Raw genomic sequence first — 17885 nt, forward strand, 5'->3', positions numbered from 1 at the left:
GACACAAAGTCCAAGGAATTAATTCAAAATGCAACGGAAACAATAATTGAGTCTCACTGTACGATCTAGCTTCACGCCTATAAATAAAAGATGAATATCAGTGAGGAAAAGAGACAGACAGAGACACATATCAGTTGAGAGAGTGTGGTAAAAGAAAGGGCATGTTTATTTGCTTATCAGCTTTCAAGAAGCATTCAACCCAGAGGGAATACTCAAACATTATAAGCTTTGTTCAGAAGCTCACTTCCCTCAGTGTGTGAGAACAACTTTCTGGTGTATTCATTGTTCAGTTCTCACTCACGAACATACACATCACCACTCAAATACAGTCTTGCACAAAGACAATAAACTTGTGTATGTAGTCTTTCTCACATACACGTTAAAGAAGTGTTGGGTGAAAGGTGCTGCCTTCAGTAAAGGCTAGGAGTTCAGTTAGGCAGTGGGTAAGTCCTAAGCTAGGTGAGTTTGTACAAGTAGTTGTATAAATCAAAGTCTTTTAGTGGATTCTACCCAAGGTGGTAGAAGGGGTGACGTAGGAGCAGTTGAAGTCTCCGAACATCTATAAACATATCTTGTGTATTTAACTGATTAACTGATGTTTTCAAAGTGTTTGGATCAGTTAGAGTATCCGTCAGTTCAGTTCTCACCATAACTGAACTGATGTATGCGAAAATTGATCTCCCTTATTTCAGTTATTCAGTTTAAATAAGTTAAAATGCTTTCAAATATAACAGCTTTCTTCACGAATGATTACTTCGAGTTTCTTCCGCTTGGTCTTAAAACCAAACTTGATTTAATTAATCGGTATTAACATTCTTAGAACAAGAGCTATTGCAGTTCATTGGAGAATATTGTGTTTGAAATGTCTTCAAAGGCACCAGCACATGATCCCTTCAGCGGCAATCCTCCACACAGGCAGCGAAGTGTAATCGAACAAGGGGGAGGCAGAGAGATTGAAGAAAGCAGGCTTGGAAGTTTGAATGTGGAGAGCGAGTAAAGCATGAATGAAGGAAACCAAGAGATAGTGGTGTGAAGTCCAGTAGTGAATGGGCTTGAGTTATTCAGTCCACTATCATAGCCCAACTCACAGACAAATAAAATCGCGGGCCGCTACAAATAAGGTTGAACTGGGCTGATATACAAGCATTTTGGCCCAACGGGCCAATGCTTGCGGGGGGAAATTGTTTGTGCTAAAAAATATTTAATTATAGATGTCAAATATAATTGCAAGCCCAATTAAATTATAGGCCCATCAAATGCAGCAGATCAATTCCTATCAATTCCAACTGATCGCAAAGCGCTGAAAAGAGAGAAATCGTGGGATGAAAAGCGGAAGAACGTGGGCCATAGGAAAGTGGGAGAACTGCTCAGCATTAGAAGAAAAGGATCGGCCAAAGCAACAAAAAGAAAAACACGCAACTTTACGCACAAAAATCTGCAAAAGGCTCTCTGCTAATTTTCAGTCTTCAAGCATTAGTTTTCAAGCTTTCCAATAGTTGTTCTAGCATTTTAGATCTTCTCGTTTTAGACTTCAGCAATAATTTATTATATTTTTCATGTTTTGATGAATTTCTACAGTTCTTGTAAATTCAAAATTATTTTAGAGATTTATTTCCATCAATTTCTAATTGTTTTCTTCATTTTTGCATTGCATTTGTTTTAGAAGATTAGAACTAACGGTCGAATTTAAAATTCACGACGCTTGAATAGTTAGAAGTTAGATTTTATCGTTTTCACACAAATCGGTGCATCTCGCACTTGACACGTCCGCAAATATCAACATTATGCAAACAACATATTCTTACTATTTATTTGTATTTACCAGACAAATGTCATTGACCATAGACCCACGTGCACCAGAACATGAAAATTGCAGTATAATGTATCGAAATTGAGATACGATTTACCTTAAATTGAGTACAAATTATGGATATTTAAGTATGGAGTTAAGAGGGTACGAATGAGAAAAGAATTAGGAAAACAAGTTCTCACTATTTATTTATATTAACCAAGTGTCATTAACAATATGATTCTTAAAATATATGAAAATTTTGGTATATTGTGTCAAATTTTATTTACTATATGGCTTAAGCTAGATAAAAATTTATGGATATCTAAGTACGAACCTTGGCACAAAATATATTATGGTACAATATATCCATTTTTGGTATCATATTTCTTAAATTGAGTGTAAATTATAGATTTTCAAGTACAAACTTGGAGGGGGCATAGAGTTATTGTTGATTCAACCTCACATGTGTCTCAAATTGGGTACAATCTGTGAAGTTTTGGTAATATATGTCTTATATTGAGTATAAATAAAAGATATTCAAGTACATAGCTAGTGAGTATAGTACAATGTTTCATACTTATAGTACTATATTTGTTAAATTTGGCTAAAAGTTAATAGATTTTGAGATATAAAATGTTTGTTTATGACTATCTTTTGAATACTTTCATATTTTGTTAAGCCCATTTTTTGTGCTATTAATTAATTATGCATGTGTCATATTTCAAGAAAAATAGTGCTCACTTTATCAGTTTTTATAAGCATTTTCTGGTCAATTTTCATGATCATGTTGTTACACATTATTATAACCACAAATCACTTAAAAATAAAAAAGTAATGTAATTTGCACTTCATTTTATATTATCTACAATTTTCGTAATGTGTAAAATTTATTCACAATGGGAATCAAATAACATTCAAAACTAAAATAGTGCATAAAACATTCAGTTTTCATAACTCAACCAGAAACAACCAACAACTTACCAACAACAAATAAATGTAATTCCCAGCAAAACACGTGATAAGGAATATGAAATAAGAACAACGATAAAATATATATTATGTACACCTTTTTCATATTGTAAAACATGAGAAAGACCAACAAAATAACATTATTCAACCATGTCCATGTGAACAAAGTACTTCAGATATAAAAAATGTTAGATCTTTCCGATGCATTACCAAAGAAAACACCGTTCCATCAATACTGCAGCTAGATCGTATACATATTCTTGCATATGTGACATTGGTTGTTTCGTATTCCACTATCCTCCTTTTCCCGTGCATGAGTTAAAAAAATTAATTGTTGGTAAACAACCAAATATTAATTAATTAATCATATATGCTAATTGAGCACGATTCATTACTATTAAAGTGTTAGCACAACCCACATGAGCACCAATGCCTCCCAAAAGTCATGCACGAAAATTTCGAGTTTCATTATATCGTTTATTTTGTTAAAATGAACTTTTACGTTGCCACTAAATACCATACTACACTTGAAAGAAATTAAAAACACCATATCTATAATACAGAGTGCCAATGAAAGAACAAAACAGAATATTTGTCCTATTTTGATAAATATACAAATGACAAATCAATTGTTTTTATAGATAATAATTTGTCACAATCTTGTAATATTCTATAATTACGAAAAACTGACATCAAATTCATTAATCTACAAGCTTTAAGATTAGAAAATTCTAAAGGAAAATTTGAAATTAATTCAAATAACAAATATAGTAATTAAATAACATAGTAAATCAATCAATAATTAAAAAGAATCAACTAAAATAGAATTTGTCAGATTATTAAGGATTGAATTTTTTAATCTGTGAAGAAAAGTGGAAGAAAAAAATTTATATTCCTAAAAATTAATAACCTAAATGTTTTGAGCTTTGAATCTGCAAAGATTTGTGTTGGAAACTAAATTTCGGTTGTTTGACAAACTGAGTGCTTAATCGATTGGATTAACTGATCAAGAAGTTTGAAAGAAACTGAAACTGACAGTTGCCCATAACTGAAGATTAATGCACAGATTAACAATGGCAACTGAACCAACTGAACTTACGCAGACAACTAACTGATCGGTTGGAAACTGATCAGTTGCTACATTCAGTTGTGAGCTTATCAGCTATTGCTTATCAGCCGATCCTTCAGCTGTACACGTCATCAGTTAACGAAAAGGACATTCAACCGACAACATTACAAAGCAGACTGCAACTAATAGTGGGAACGCCGCATTTCAGAAAAGCTGCAGTGTAAGAATGTCAGAAGCATATCGACGTGGCAAACAACGGATATAAAGATTCAAATTACATTGATTATTACCGTTGAAGAGAAACCTATAAATAGCATAGAAGATCAGCTGAGAGAAGACCGACGAAACTAAGAACGATTCACTATTCTATCAAGCTTGCTGTTACCCTGCTGAAATTCTCGCTCATATTCAAAAATTAGAAGCTCACACTTATCAGATATATTCGTAGCATTCTAGGTTACTTTTCGAGCTCACTAGCACAAATTATTACTGTTGTAAAACTTGATCTTAAGATATCAGTTCTGCTAAGATTTTTCAGTTGAAATACTGTAACTTGTATTGAAAACCAAGAGTTTCAGTTTAGGCATTGTTAAGTCCAAACTGAAGTGGGTCTGTGCAAGTGTTTGTATCGATCAAAGTTTTTTTAGTGAATATCATATCCTTGTGATAGAAGTGGTGACGTAGGAGTGATTAAAATCTCCGAACATGCATAAAATCTCGTGTGTTCTTATTTCAGTTTTTATTCTATCTATCAGTCAGTTTATTTCCGCACTTTATTGTTAACAGATTGATATCGACTGACAAGATTCTGAGCTTCAGTTTTCACTAAACTGACTCAACATTCAAAAAGATTGTGAAAATCGTGAGTGTTTATTCAAGCTCCTTCTAAACACTCTTTCACCAGTTAATTGATACTATCAATTTGAGACCATTTTTTTAGACCTTAATGACACCGGAATCGACAAAGAAATTTCACAACATTTTTTCTCCTTTAATCTTGACTTTTTTTTGGTAAACATATTACCGTTGAAATTGTTAGAGTAGGTGTCCGGCAGGACAACATATGGCTAAGGCTTTATTGACTATAATGTAAAACAATCTTTATTTTAATAATATTTTATGATTCTATTCGATTATGACATTATACTTTATCAGTATACTTATGCAAGCTGCATAGATAAAGTCCTTGAATATACAATAGGTACCATGAGGTCTGCGTCGCAACGTAAGATCATGTAACTCATTAGGAAGAGTACTGTATTGTAAGGTCCATGAAATTAAATTTCGGCATGACCTCCCCGTAAGTAGGACATCCCGAAAACCTCAAGCACCAGTTTATATCAAAATATACTCCAACTAGAGCCATTAAAACAAGAACAAAAGTTAAACAACCTATAGCCGCACTGGCCAGGACTAAGCAAAAATTGAAACTTACCTAATACTTACAGGATCATAAAAATCACAGAGTTGACTCAGAACATAACAAGAACAACCAAATAACACTACAAATACACGGGGCATCTCCCCGGCAAATAAACTACCACACAAGACAAAAACAAACTCAAGACATACATATAGACTAACTGGGAGACTCCACTGTACAGAACCAAGCAATCCAACCTCAATCCCGATCTCCACTGGCAGAACCTTGGGCTGATGCTGCAAAACAACTCGGGAGATCTACCATGGTGTCCAATAGCAACCACAGCAGCCCCCACAGAAAACAACTGAGTTTAGGATTCTGGTATGAAACTGTTCAACAATAACAACAATAATCATAAATCATGCATAATCATCATTCAATCACTTGCTTGTGATTGCAGCCATTCTCCGAAAAGGGAGAGGCGAGGAATCGTCTGCTCCCTTTCGGTTCATGTAACGAACATTGTTAGGCATGAAAGGCTCAACGAATACTCGGGATAACAGGAGCAAACAAACGGTACAATAACAACTGGAATAATGCTCGAGCAACAAAACAGGGGAGGTACATCGTCATGCAGCTAAACCGTCATGCCAAGTATGCGAGGTATGCCAAGCTGTGCTGAATAACGCCCATGACTCGGCCTCCATACAGCTGATACGATATAACAGGATGGCACAACATAACGAACTTGATGACACAATCCCAGCGCTCACCTCAAAAGGCTGCACTAACCACGGAATTGTTCAATCACATCTACGGTCTCATGTGTATAGGTCTATCAGTCACACTATGATCCCGAGATAAACAACAGTACCAGATAACAACGGATATCAACATTGAGCTAACAAGAACGATAGGGCTCAACATGAATATCACAACAGTATGCCCTATGCTAAATGACAATAATATGTCACAATATTAACCATATATTACAACGAAGTCATTTAACAAATTACAACAGTCAACAAATCATAAACACGATCAGTGCAACATAGAATGACAATTAAACATAATTTATGTTTTACCGTCGTATGTTAACGAGCTGTAAGATACCTATACCAACTTGACAATCCAATATCAACTACACTTCCAGACTCTCGGCCTAAATAAAACCACAATAAGCCAATCATGAAAACTACATTCCATACCAATGTCCGATTTGGCACAAAAGAGCATAAAATTCGTATATCGCACAATATTAAATCAAATCAATAACCGCTAATTGGAAATGAAAGATAACTCAAATATCTAACTTTTCTGGAAGAAACCATTTCCAGAATCCTAATAGATAAATCCCAGAATTATCAAGAAAATGCTACTACATACGCACTTCACAGACAGAATTCTGTACTTGAGCAGTTTCGGAAAAATGAATATAACGATTTCAATTCTTAATGGACTTTAACAGTTCTTATATAAATACGAAGACAACACATAGCTCTACAACTCTTATTATAATCACAAGTCTAGAATCCGAGAGCATAAATGTCATAAACTCGAATTACAGTAGCTAATCTACGCAGCTCCAACACAGAATTCTATTTTGACACATTTTGGTAGAAAAATAAAAAAAAATCCATTTCTAATCAAAAACCCATTGTTCCAGTGCTATAAATGTAACGCCCCAAAAATTTTAAGGTCCACGCAAACCACGTGCATGCAATTATTAAATTCTCTTGTATTTTAATTAAATGTTTTAATTGCATTAATTAATTATGTTGTGCATATTTACATGTTTAAAATATATTTTTCTACATGTTGCATTAAAATGGTATTTTTAAGAAATGTTCAAGTGGCGATCGAGGAACGGGGACCGAGGGCTGTAATGTAAAATGTTTTTGTCAAATAATTATTTTTAGTTATTTAAAATAAAGTTGATGGTTTTTCATATTTTTGAAAATAGGGGGTTTAGAGGTGATTTTATACGCCGGGACGTAAATTTTATCGGTGTTGGCTTTTCAACTAAAATGCGAACTTTTTGGCAACCTGGCTATTTAATTCATAAACTTTTTACCAAAACTTTACTAATATATTTTATTTAATTCTAATTAAAAGACTAATGGGCTTAATTGTGGCTTGATATGCCTAAAGCCTAGTTAGTAACTTAATTAGAGTTTATATGAGATTAAAACACCTAAAACCCTAAACCTTGCACACAAAACAATCGGCCACTTTTATTTTCTGAAAAATATTCTCTCCCAACTCCACCTATCTCACGGCACACACACAACACACTTGGAGGAAGGATTTTCGAAGGATTCAAGGAGTAAGTAGCCAAAGTTTCTCCCGTTCTTCGTCATCAACGATTATTCGAGCGTATAATACGCAAAGGCACACCATACATCTCCTTTTCTCATCCATTATATCATATTATGGTTTGAATTATTGGGTGCATGAAAAACAAGACTTTATTTTTACAATTTTCGTAATATTGCATGTATGCATGAAGAAACATGGTTTTTGAATCATATAAATTGCATATTGATTGGTTAAGGGGCTGCCATGATGTCTAAGTATGGTTAGGTAAGGTTTATACTTGTTTTATAATCACACCAACTCACCTTAATCACCACCAAAAGTTACGGCAGAAACAAAAACACCAAGCAGTGCGAGTTGCTGTCTTGGGTTGAGGGTTCGGGTTTTCATTGCAGGGGGTTGGGGTTGGGTTGGCTGGTTCCAGAGGCTAGCCAAGGTCATGACGGAGTCAAGGAGGGAGTCCTAGCCAAGCTAGGACTCACGGTCAGGGCTGGAGAAGAGTCCTAGCTATGCTAGGACTCCACCCGAGAACCATGCACAAGTTGGTGCAGTGTTTACGCACAGGTCTAGGGGATGAGGGGCTCAACTCAGGGTCACGGGCTGGGCTAGGGTGGCTCACTAGGGTCCTAGCGTGGTGCACAATAAGTTGGTTCAAGGGCTGGGGCGTCGGCTTAGGGTCTAGACACCAAAATCGTAGAGTCCATGAAAGCTGAAAGTGTCGGCCAGCATGGGGTTACTTAGGAAGCTGTCGTTTTTGTGGTTTGGGCTGGTTTCTGGGTGAGGTTAGAGTCCAGTAGGGTACTCAAACATGTTGGGCAGGTTCTGGTTTGTTATGGTCCGAGGGTATCTCGATAAAATTAAGAGATGGCTCGGAGTCGAAGTTTAGGTGTCGAATAGGGTGTTTTAAATATGAAAAATTCGAAAACGGCTCACGGGGGTCGAATTGTGGTCCATAAGGGCTAAAATAATATAAAAAGACTAAATTTAGAATTTAGGAATTTTATATTAGGGATTTTTCGGGATTAAAACACCGTTAAAACAATTAAGTAAAGATAATTGAAAAAGTCTAAGTTTTAAGCCAAATAAAATTATGAAAAAAATTCATGTAGGCTTAAATAATTATTTGGGACATGTTAGAGACATGAAATCAAGAAAAAATAGAAAACGTAAAATGTCGAGTCTAGGGGTAAAACGGTCTTTTTACATCTAAAAATTAGTAAACGTCATGGCAGTGCCCTGAATGCTGTATTATGTGCTAATTTTATTATTTTCTATAGTTATGGATGTTTATGGAATTTTGTTATGTTAAAATGATATTTTAAATGTTTATGAGATTTTATATGTAAAATGATATTTTAAATGATTAAGGAATTTTAGATGGTTATGATTTAATATGTAAAAATGTTATTTTACATGTTTTGAGGGTAAAATATCATTTTAAATGATTATGAATGTTCATGATTAAATTATGATTTTTTTAATGTCCATGGGATTTTTATGAATTAAGGAAGACATTTAAAAGACGTGTTGCATGCTTGGTTTCAAAAACGAAAATGTTATGTTATGCATGATTTTTATGAAGTGGTGAGAATGTAAATGTTGAAGAAAGTGAAGTGATTGTGACTAATTCGTTAATGTTGGCGACATCGTGAGGGTTATGGTCCCAGTGGGAGCTCGACGATCGTGTTTCCATCATTGCGAATATGTGATAACGGTTTTGTGGTAACGGAAGAATGGAAATATCGTGAAGGGAAAAGGCCCAGAGGGAACCCATTTATGGGAAAAAGCCCCCGAGGGAACCTCGACGATCGTATTTCTATTCAGTCATGATAGGCCAGGGCCCAGTTGACCGGTGAGAGTGTTGCTGGTGTCCCCCGCCGCCCAGTACTGCGGTTTCACGTAGATGGATCCATCGATTTTCATGTCATGTCATGTCAGGAAAGTCACAATTAACAATCTGAATTCAACAAAAAAGGGAAAAGAAAATGTTTATGATCATGTTAAAAAGGTTTTATGTCATGTCATGTTGAGAAAAAAAGAAAAAGTTAAGGTTTATGTTATACATGTCATGAAAATGTTTATGCTTAAGGTTGATGCATCATTATGAAAATGTTTCTATCATGAAAATATTTATGAAAATGATCATGTTTGAAGTTTTTGCATCTTCATGAAAACGATATTTTAAGTACAAATATTTTTCACTGTTATATGTTGACTGTATTACGTATTACTTGCTATAAAGATGATGGTGTGTTGAGTCTTTAGACTCACTAGGTGTGATGGATGCAGGTGAGAATGAGGGAGGACTCTACGGATGATTATACTGGACTGATGGCGCACACAACCCGAGGACCAGCGCTTCTATTATTCCGCATTATGACTTTTGACTCATGCTTTATGATTAAAGATTTTTAAGATTGTTTATTTATGCATTTGAGAGATTTTTGAGCGGTTTAGTATGAGCTATTCTTTTCAAATTATTGCTTTTTAGGTTTGGTACAACAGTTGACGATTTCATTTTATGACTATTGCACTTGATTTTAAAATGCTAGATGGTTGGTATTTTTTTTTAAAAGGGTAAAATATTTTATAAAAATATTTTCATGTGAGAAAGGTACATGGCCATAAAATTGAGTGTTTATAAAAAAAAAAAATTCTAGTACTTTTAAAGCAATAAAAAGGGCAGACGTTTCAGTTGGTATCAGAGCAATGGTTCCTGTAAAGGGTTGTGCCACCATCAGCGCCGGAAAGATCAGTCGTCAAGACTCAAAGTTGTAAGTTTTATATGCTTTATATGATTTATGTGATGATACCAACATGTTTACATGATCTAAATGTTTAAGCTACATGTGTATACACATTTTGAAGTTGACTGACGTTATGTTTAAGGTTGCATGGCAAACGATTTTTACCCTGCATGGTTGCATGAATTTGTTATGCTAAAAGATTTGATGCTTCATGATTTTTATACATGATACGATATGAAATAAGAAATTATTTGATTTCAAGGCATGTTGGCTTTGTGGTGGAATTGGACGACGATGATTTTTGGGTTTTAGTATTGACATTTTACTTTTTGGGCTATAAGTTAATCATAAATATTATGAATGCTTTGGGACACGTAGATTTTCTAAGAAAATATTTATGATTCATGGTTACTAGTCAAATTAATTTTTGGGAATTAGACATAAGTGATAATTATTCAAGGACTGCGATTATCTTGGGAAGTAAGAAAATGTATAAATTGAGATTTTAAGTTTCATGAAAGGTAAGATTGGTGATAGGAAATGATTTTTGGGTAAATAAGTTTAAAATTTCGAAATTTATGTTATGGAAAACCCGTCTAATGAAATTAAGAATGCCAAAAACTTATGGTATAATGGTAGGATTTTCGAAATTTTGGGACCAATGTGATATTTTTGGGAAAATTAAGAATCTATTTTGCAATTATTAAGGAATTTGGGGACTAGTTTAGCAATAAGCGATAATTTGATGGTTTAATTGGTAGGAATTTTCAATGATTTGGGCTTGTAAGAATATTTTGAACCTTGGGATATCTTCGATATAGTGTTATAAGGAATTTTAATCAGGGGTTTTTAAGGATGAATCGATATTAGGCTTGAAAAATCTAAGTGTTAGCAGATGCGTTTGAGATTTTATAATTTAAATATGATAAGTCGACGAGCATTTTTGGGTATAATATAGGGAAAGTAACATACGATAAGTGTGGTCATCCATTTCGAATATTGGGAATTTTAAGAAAAGTTGAAATTTGGGGTTATAATAGTATAGCACTAAGTTATTATGGGTTTTCTTAAGTTGCAAATTGCAAATAAGGATTTAGAAGACAAAATTAATTGGGATCAAAGAGACGTAAGGACATTCTAGAACTTAAGTTTGATCAGAGTAGCGCAGCGGAAGCGTGGATTTTTGGGATACTGGAACTAAGACTAAACTTTGGGGTATTAAGGGTAAGCGAATTTCGAGGACGAAATTCAATTTAAGGGGGGAAGATTGTAACGCCCCGAAAATTTTAAGGTCCACGAAAACCACGTGCATGCAATTATTAAATTCTCTTGTATTTTAATTAAATGTTTTAATTGCATTAATTAATTATGTTGTGCATATTTACATGTTTAAAATATATTTTTCTACATGTTGCATTAAAATGGTATTTTTAAGGAATGTTCAAGTAACGATCGAGGAACGGGGACCGAGGCTGTAAATGTAAAATGTTTTTGTCAAATAATTATTTTTAATTATTTAAAATAAAGTTGATGGTTTTTCATATTTTTGAAAATAGGGGGTTTAGAGGTGATTTTATACGCCGGGACGTAAATTTAACGGTGTTGGCTTTTCAACTAAAATGTGAACTTTTTGGCAACCCGGCTATTTAATTCATAAACTTTTTACCAAAACTTTACTAATATATTTTATTTAATTCTAATTAAAAGACTAATGGGCTTAATTGTGGCTTGATATGCCTAAAGCCTAGTTAGTAACTTAATTAGAGTTTATATGAGATTAAAACACCTAAAACCCTAAACCTTGCACACAAAACAATCGGCCACTTTTATTTTCTGAAAAATATTCTCTCCCAACTCCACCTGTCTCACGGCACACACACAACACACTTGGAGGAAGGATTTTCGAAGGATTCAAGGAGTAAGTAGCCAAAGTTTCTCCCGTTCTTCGTCGTCAACGATTATTCGAGCGTATAATACGCAAAGGCACGCCATACATCTCCTTTTCTCATCCATCATATCATATTATGGTTTGAATTATTGGGTGCATGAAAAACAAGACTTTATTTTTAGAATTTTCGTAATATTGCATGTATGCATGAAGAAACATGGTTTTTGAATCAAATAAATTGCATATTGATTGGTTAAGGGGCTGCCATGATGTCTAGGTATGGTTAGGTAAGGTTTATACTTGTTTTAGAATCACTCCAACTCACCTTAATCACCACAAAAAGTTACGGCAGAAACAAAAACACCAAGCAGTGCGAGTTGCTGTCTTGGGTTGAGGGTTCGGGTTTTCATTGCAGGGGGTTGGGGTTGGGTTGGCTGGTTCCAGAGGCTAGCGAAGGTCACGAGGGAGTCAAGGAGGGAGTCCTAGCCAAGCTAGGACTCACGGTCAGGGCTGGGGAAGAGTCCTAGCTATGCTAGGACTCCACCCGAGAACCATGCACAAGTTGGTGAAGGGTTTACGCACAGGTCCAGGGGATGAGGGGCTCAACTCAGGGTCACGGGCTGGGCTAGGGTGGCTCACTAGGGTCCTATCGTGGTGCACAATAAGTTGGTTCAGGGTCTGGGGCGTCGGCTTAGGGTCTAGACACCAAAATCGTAGAGTCCATGAAAGCTGAAAGTGTCGGCCAGCATGGGGTTACTTAGGAAGCTGTCGTTATTGTGGTTTGGGCTGGTTTCTTGGTGAGGTTAGAGTCCAGTAGGGTACTCCAACATGTTGGGCAGGTTCTGGTTCGTTATGGTCCGAGGGTAACTCGATAAAATTAAGAGATGGCTCGGAGTCGAAGTTTAGGTGTCGAATAGGGTGTTTTAAATAATGAAAAATTTGAAAACGGCTCACGGGGGTCTAGTCGTGGTCTATAAGGGCTAAAATAATATAAAAAGACTAAATTTAGAATTTAAGAATTTTATATTAAAGTTTGGGATTTTTCGTGATTAAAACACCGTTAAAACAATTAAGTAAAGATAATTGAAAAAGTCTAAGTTTTAAGCCAAATAAAATTATGAAAAAAATTCATGTAGGCTTAAATAATTATTTGGGACATGTTAGAGTCATGAAATCAAGAAAAAATAGAAAACGTAAAATGTCGAGTCTAGGGGTAAAACGGTCTTTTTACACCTAAAATTAGTAAACGTCATGGCAGTGCCCTGAATGCTGTTTTATGGGCTAATATTATTATTTTCTATAGTTATGGATGTTTATGGAATTTTTTATTTTAAAATGATATTTTAAATGTTTATGAGATTTTATACGTAAAATGATATTTTAAATGATTAAGGAATTTTAGATGGTTATGATTTAATATGTAAAAATGTTATTTTACATGTTTTGAGGGTAAAATGTCATTTTAAATGATTATGAAATGTTCATGATTAAATTATGATTTTTTTAATGTCCATGGGATTTTTATGAATTAAGGAAGACATTTAAAAGACGTGTTGCATACTTGGTTTCAAAAACGAAAATGTTATGTTATGCATGATTTTTATAAAGTGATGAGAGTGTAAATGTTGAAGGAAGTGAAGTGATTGTGACTAATTCGTTAATGTTGGCGACACCGTGAGGGTTATGGTCCCAGTGGGAGCCCGACGATCGTGTTTCCATCATTGCGAATATGTGGTAACGGTTTTGTGGTAACGGAAGAATGGGAATATCGTGAGGAAAAAAGTGCCCAGAAGGAATCCATTTATGGGAAAAGGCCCCCGAGGGAACTTCGACGATCGTATTTCTATTCAGTCATGGTAGGCCAGGGCCCAGTTGACTGGTGAGAGTTTTGTTGGTGTCTCCCTTCGCCCAGTACTGCGGTTTCACGTAGATGGATCCATCGATTTTCATGTCATGTCATGTCAGGAAAGTCACCCTTAACGATCTGAATTCAACAAAAAAGGGAAAAGAAAATGTATATGATCATGTTAAAAAGGTTTTATGTCATGTCATGTTGAGAAAAAAGGAAAAGGTTAAGGTTTATGTTATACATGTCATGAAAATGTTTATGCTTAAGGTTGATGCATCATTATGAAAATGTTTCTATTTAAAGTTTATGCATCATGAAAATATTTATGAAAATGGTCATGTTTGAAGTTTTTGCATCTTCATGAAAACGATATTTTAAGTACAAATATTTTTCACTGTTATATGTTGACTGTATTACGTATTACTTGCTATAAAGATGATGGTGTGTTGAGTCTTTAGACTCACTAGGTGTGATGGATGCAGGTGAGGATGAGGAGGACTTGACGGATGATTAGACTGGACTGATGGCGCACACAACCCGAGGAACAGCGCTTCTATTATTCCGCATTATGACTTTTGACTCATGCTTTATGATTAAAGATTTTTAAGATTGTTTATTTATGCATTTGAGATATTTTTGAGAGGTTTAGTATGGGCTATTCTTTTCAAATTATTGCTTTTTAGGTTTGGTACAACAGTTGATGATTTCATTTTATGACTATTGCACTTGATTTTAAAATGCTAGATGGTTGGTATTTTATTTTAAAAGGGTAAAATATTTTATAAAAATATTTTCATGTGAGAAAGGTACATGGCCGAAAAATTGAGTGTTTATAAAAAAAAAAATTTCTAGTACTTTTAAAGCAATAAAAAGGGCAAACGTTTCAATAAACATCTAACATAAAGCACTACAAATTTTGTTTACGTTATTTCTACAAATTCAAATTACAAAAATCGCAGCCACACAAAAACTTTCACCCAAATACCAGAAGAATTCACGCAGAAACAGAGTACCGGAACAGCAGCTTTGATCTACCCGTATCCTTGCTCAAAATTCGTGAATAATGGCTTGAATGGAAGATGTTAGGAAGACAACCATTTAAACCGATCGAGATTTCGACGTCGGACGGAGGAGATATGGCTACCTTTCCGCGGCTGCTCCTCAAGTGACGGGAATTGGAGTTGAGGGAATGAGTTTCATTCTTTCTTATTCTTCCTTCTCTCTCTTTTAAAGGTAAGTTGTGTGTATGTATATGTATATATATATATACATATATATTGTATTTGGTTACTAAAATAGTAACTCAAGCCCATTTATCCCGGTCTGTATTTATTTTGCTCTCGTTTGTTATTTAAACTCTATATGTATTTTATATCGTTAAATTCTGCGATATTCTAAAATACATATTTTTAACACACTTCTTTAATTTATTTGGCATAAATAATTATTTTAATTTACAACTCAATAATTATTCTAATTATTCCAAATTACCGGATAATTAATTACATGGCATTACACTTCTCCACCCCTTAAAACAAATTTCGTCCTCGAAATTTCTGTTTATACACATACATCTTACACACGATATGAAACCAACAATACATTACTAAGAATCAAACAGATATGGATAAGATGCTCTCATCTTCTCTTCTGTTTCCCACGTTGATTCTTCTACACCATGCCTCGACCATTGAACACGTAAAAGTGGTATAACTTTATTGCGTAAAACTTTATCTTTACGATCCAAGATACAAACAGGATACTCAGTATACGATAGAGAAGGGTCAAGTTCAACCTCATCAGGCTGAATCACATGAGATGGATCGGACTCATACTTACGCAACATAGAAAATGGAAAACATCGTGGATGCCAAATAAAGACTGGGGAAAATCCGAACGATAATCACAAGTCCCAATACGCTCAACAATCTTATAGGGGCCAACGAAACGAGGTGACAACTTACCTCTCATGCCAAAACGAACAACACCTCTAAACGGAGAGATTCTCAGAAACACAAAATCTCCAACTTGAAATTCTAGAGGTCGACGACGTCTGTTAACATAACTAGCTTGCCGATCTTGGGCAGCTTTCATTCTCTGACGAATCAACTGGACTATCATGCATTGCCTGAACAATCTCAGGTTCAGTCAACTGCTTCTCACAAAATTCATCCCAACAAAGAGGTGATCGACATCGTCTGCCGTACAAAGCTTCAAAAGGAGCCATACCAATAGTCAACTGGAAACTGTTGTTATATGAAAATTCTACTAGTGGTAAAGCTTCTTTAAGGATGGCTTCACGCAATTCAGGAATATGTGGGACAACCAACCTACCATTCAACCGAAGAAAATCATCTGAGTGAATTGAAAAACCAGATTGGTGTCCGAGAGATACTAACAAATAAGATTTCAGAACTCGATCATCAGTTTTCTGAGCTGACTTTACAATCTGAATCAACTCTGGGTCAACAGAAATCTGAGAAACACAAACAACATTACCTTGGATTTGAAAATTCAACCCAGAAGTGCAAATATCCTCTCGTAACTTAGAAACACGAATCGAGGATAAATTAACTTCAACAACCTTACGACTCAAAGCATCGGCAATGACATTCACTTTTCTTGGATGATATTGGATCTCACAATCATAATCTCTCAAAAGATCCATCCAACGTCTCTGTCTCATATTCAGATCTGGCTGAGAGAACAGATACTTCAAGCTTTTGTGATCAGAATAGATTACAAATTGCTCACCAAACAAATAATGCCTCCAAATCTTGAGAGCAAAAACGATAGCAGCCAATTCCAAGTCATGAACAGGATACTTGGACTCATGCGGTTTCAACTGACGAGAACCATAGGCCACAACTCTGCCACGCTGCATCAGTACACAACCTAATCCTCGATTTGATGCATCAGTACAAACAACGAATCCTCCAGAACCACTTGGGATGGTAAGAACTGGTGCAGAAGTCAATCTCTTCTTCAACTCGACAAAACTTGACTCACATTCATCAGACCAAATGAATCTCTAATTTTTCTGAGTCAGTTGAGTGATAGGTCTAGCAATCTTTGAGAAATTTTTGATAAATCTCCGGTAATAACCAGCTAAAACCAAGAAACTACGAATCTCTGGCACATTGGTCAGTCGTGCCCAGTTTAGAACTGCTTCCACTTTACTTGGATCGACAAAAATACCATGTTGAGATATGACATGGCCCAGAAACACCACTTTATCTAACCAAAACTCACACTTGGATAGCTTGACGTACAACTGCTTCTTTTGAAGAATTTGAAGAACTATTCTCAAGTTTTTGGCATGCTCTTCCTTGGACTTGGAATAAAAAAGAATATCATCGATTAATACAATCACAAAAAGATCGAGATATTTACGAAATACTCGATTCATCAAGTCCATAAACACAGCAGGAGCATTGGTCAAACCAAAAGGCATAACCAAAAATTCAAAGTGTCCATATCTCGTACGAAAAGCTGTTTTCGGCACATCTTCTTCTCTAACTCGCACTTGATGATACCCAGAACAGAGATCAATCTTAGAATACACCGAAGTACCTTGCAACTAATCAAATAAGTCATCAATCCTAGGGAGTGGATATTTATTGTTGACAGTAAACTTATTCAGTTGCCGATAATCAATACACATCCGCATCGTTCCATCTTTCTTCTTGACAAATAGAATCGGTGCACCCCACGGTGAAGAACTCGGACGAATATAACCTTTACTCAACAAATCCTGTAATTGTTCTTTCAGTTCTTTTATCTCAAAAGGAGCTAAACGATATGGTGCTCGAGATATAGGTCGTGGCATTAATTTGATTCTGAACTCAACTTCTCGTTCTGGTGGAAAACTAGGAATCTCTTCTGGAAATAC

At 35.2% G+C, this 17885-nt stretch overlaps 1 protein-coding gene across 1 annotated transcript; it reads right to left on the minus strand.

Annotated features, from left to right (window-relative positions):
- Nucleotides 1-15599: 15599 nt before the first annotated feature.
- On the minus strand, nucleotides 15600-16087 carry LOC142521854 (uncharacterized). Its single transcript, XM_075625026.1, has 2 exons — nucleotides 15958-16087; nucleotides 15600-15874 (listed from the first exon to the last, which is right to left on the minus strand). The coding sequence occupies exons 1-2, from the start codon at nucleotides 16085-16087 to the stop codon at nucleotides 15600-15602; spliced, it is 405 nt and encodes a 134-aa protein (XP_075481141.1).
- Between the last annotated feature and the right edge of the window lie 1798 nt (nucleotides 16088-17885).

Source organism: Primulina tabacum, chromosome 13 (assembly GCF_025594145.1).
Source record: "Primulina tabacum isolate GXHZ01 chromosome 13, ASM2559414v2, whole genome shotgun sequence".
Lineage (NCBI taxonomy): Eukaryota > Viridiplantae > Streptophyta > Magnoliopsida > Lamiales > Gesneriaceae > Primulina > Primulina tabacum.

Coding starts and splice junctions, on each gene's coding strand:
- LOC142521854 (XM_075625026.1), bottom strand. CDS start 16,087: ATGAAAGCTGCCCAAGATCGGCAAGCTAGTTATGTTAACAGACGTCGT. Junction 15,875..15,957: donor TGTTCGTTTTGGCATGAGAG/GTAAGTTGTCAC, acceptor GATTTTCCCCAG/TCTTTATTTGGCATCCACGA.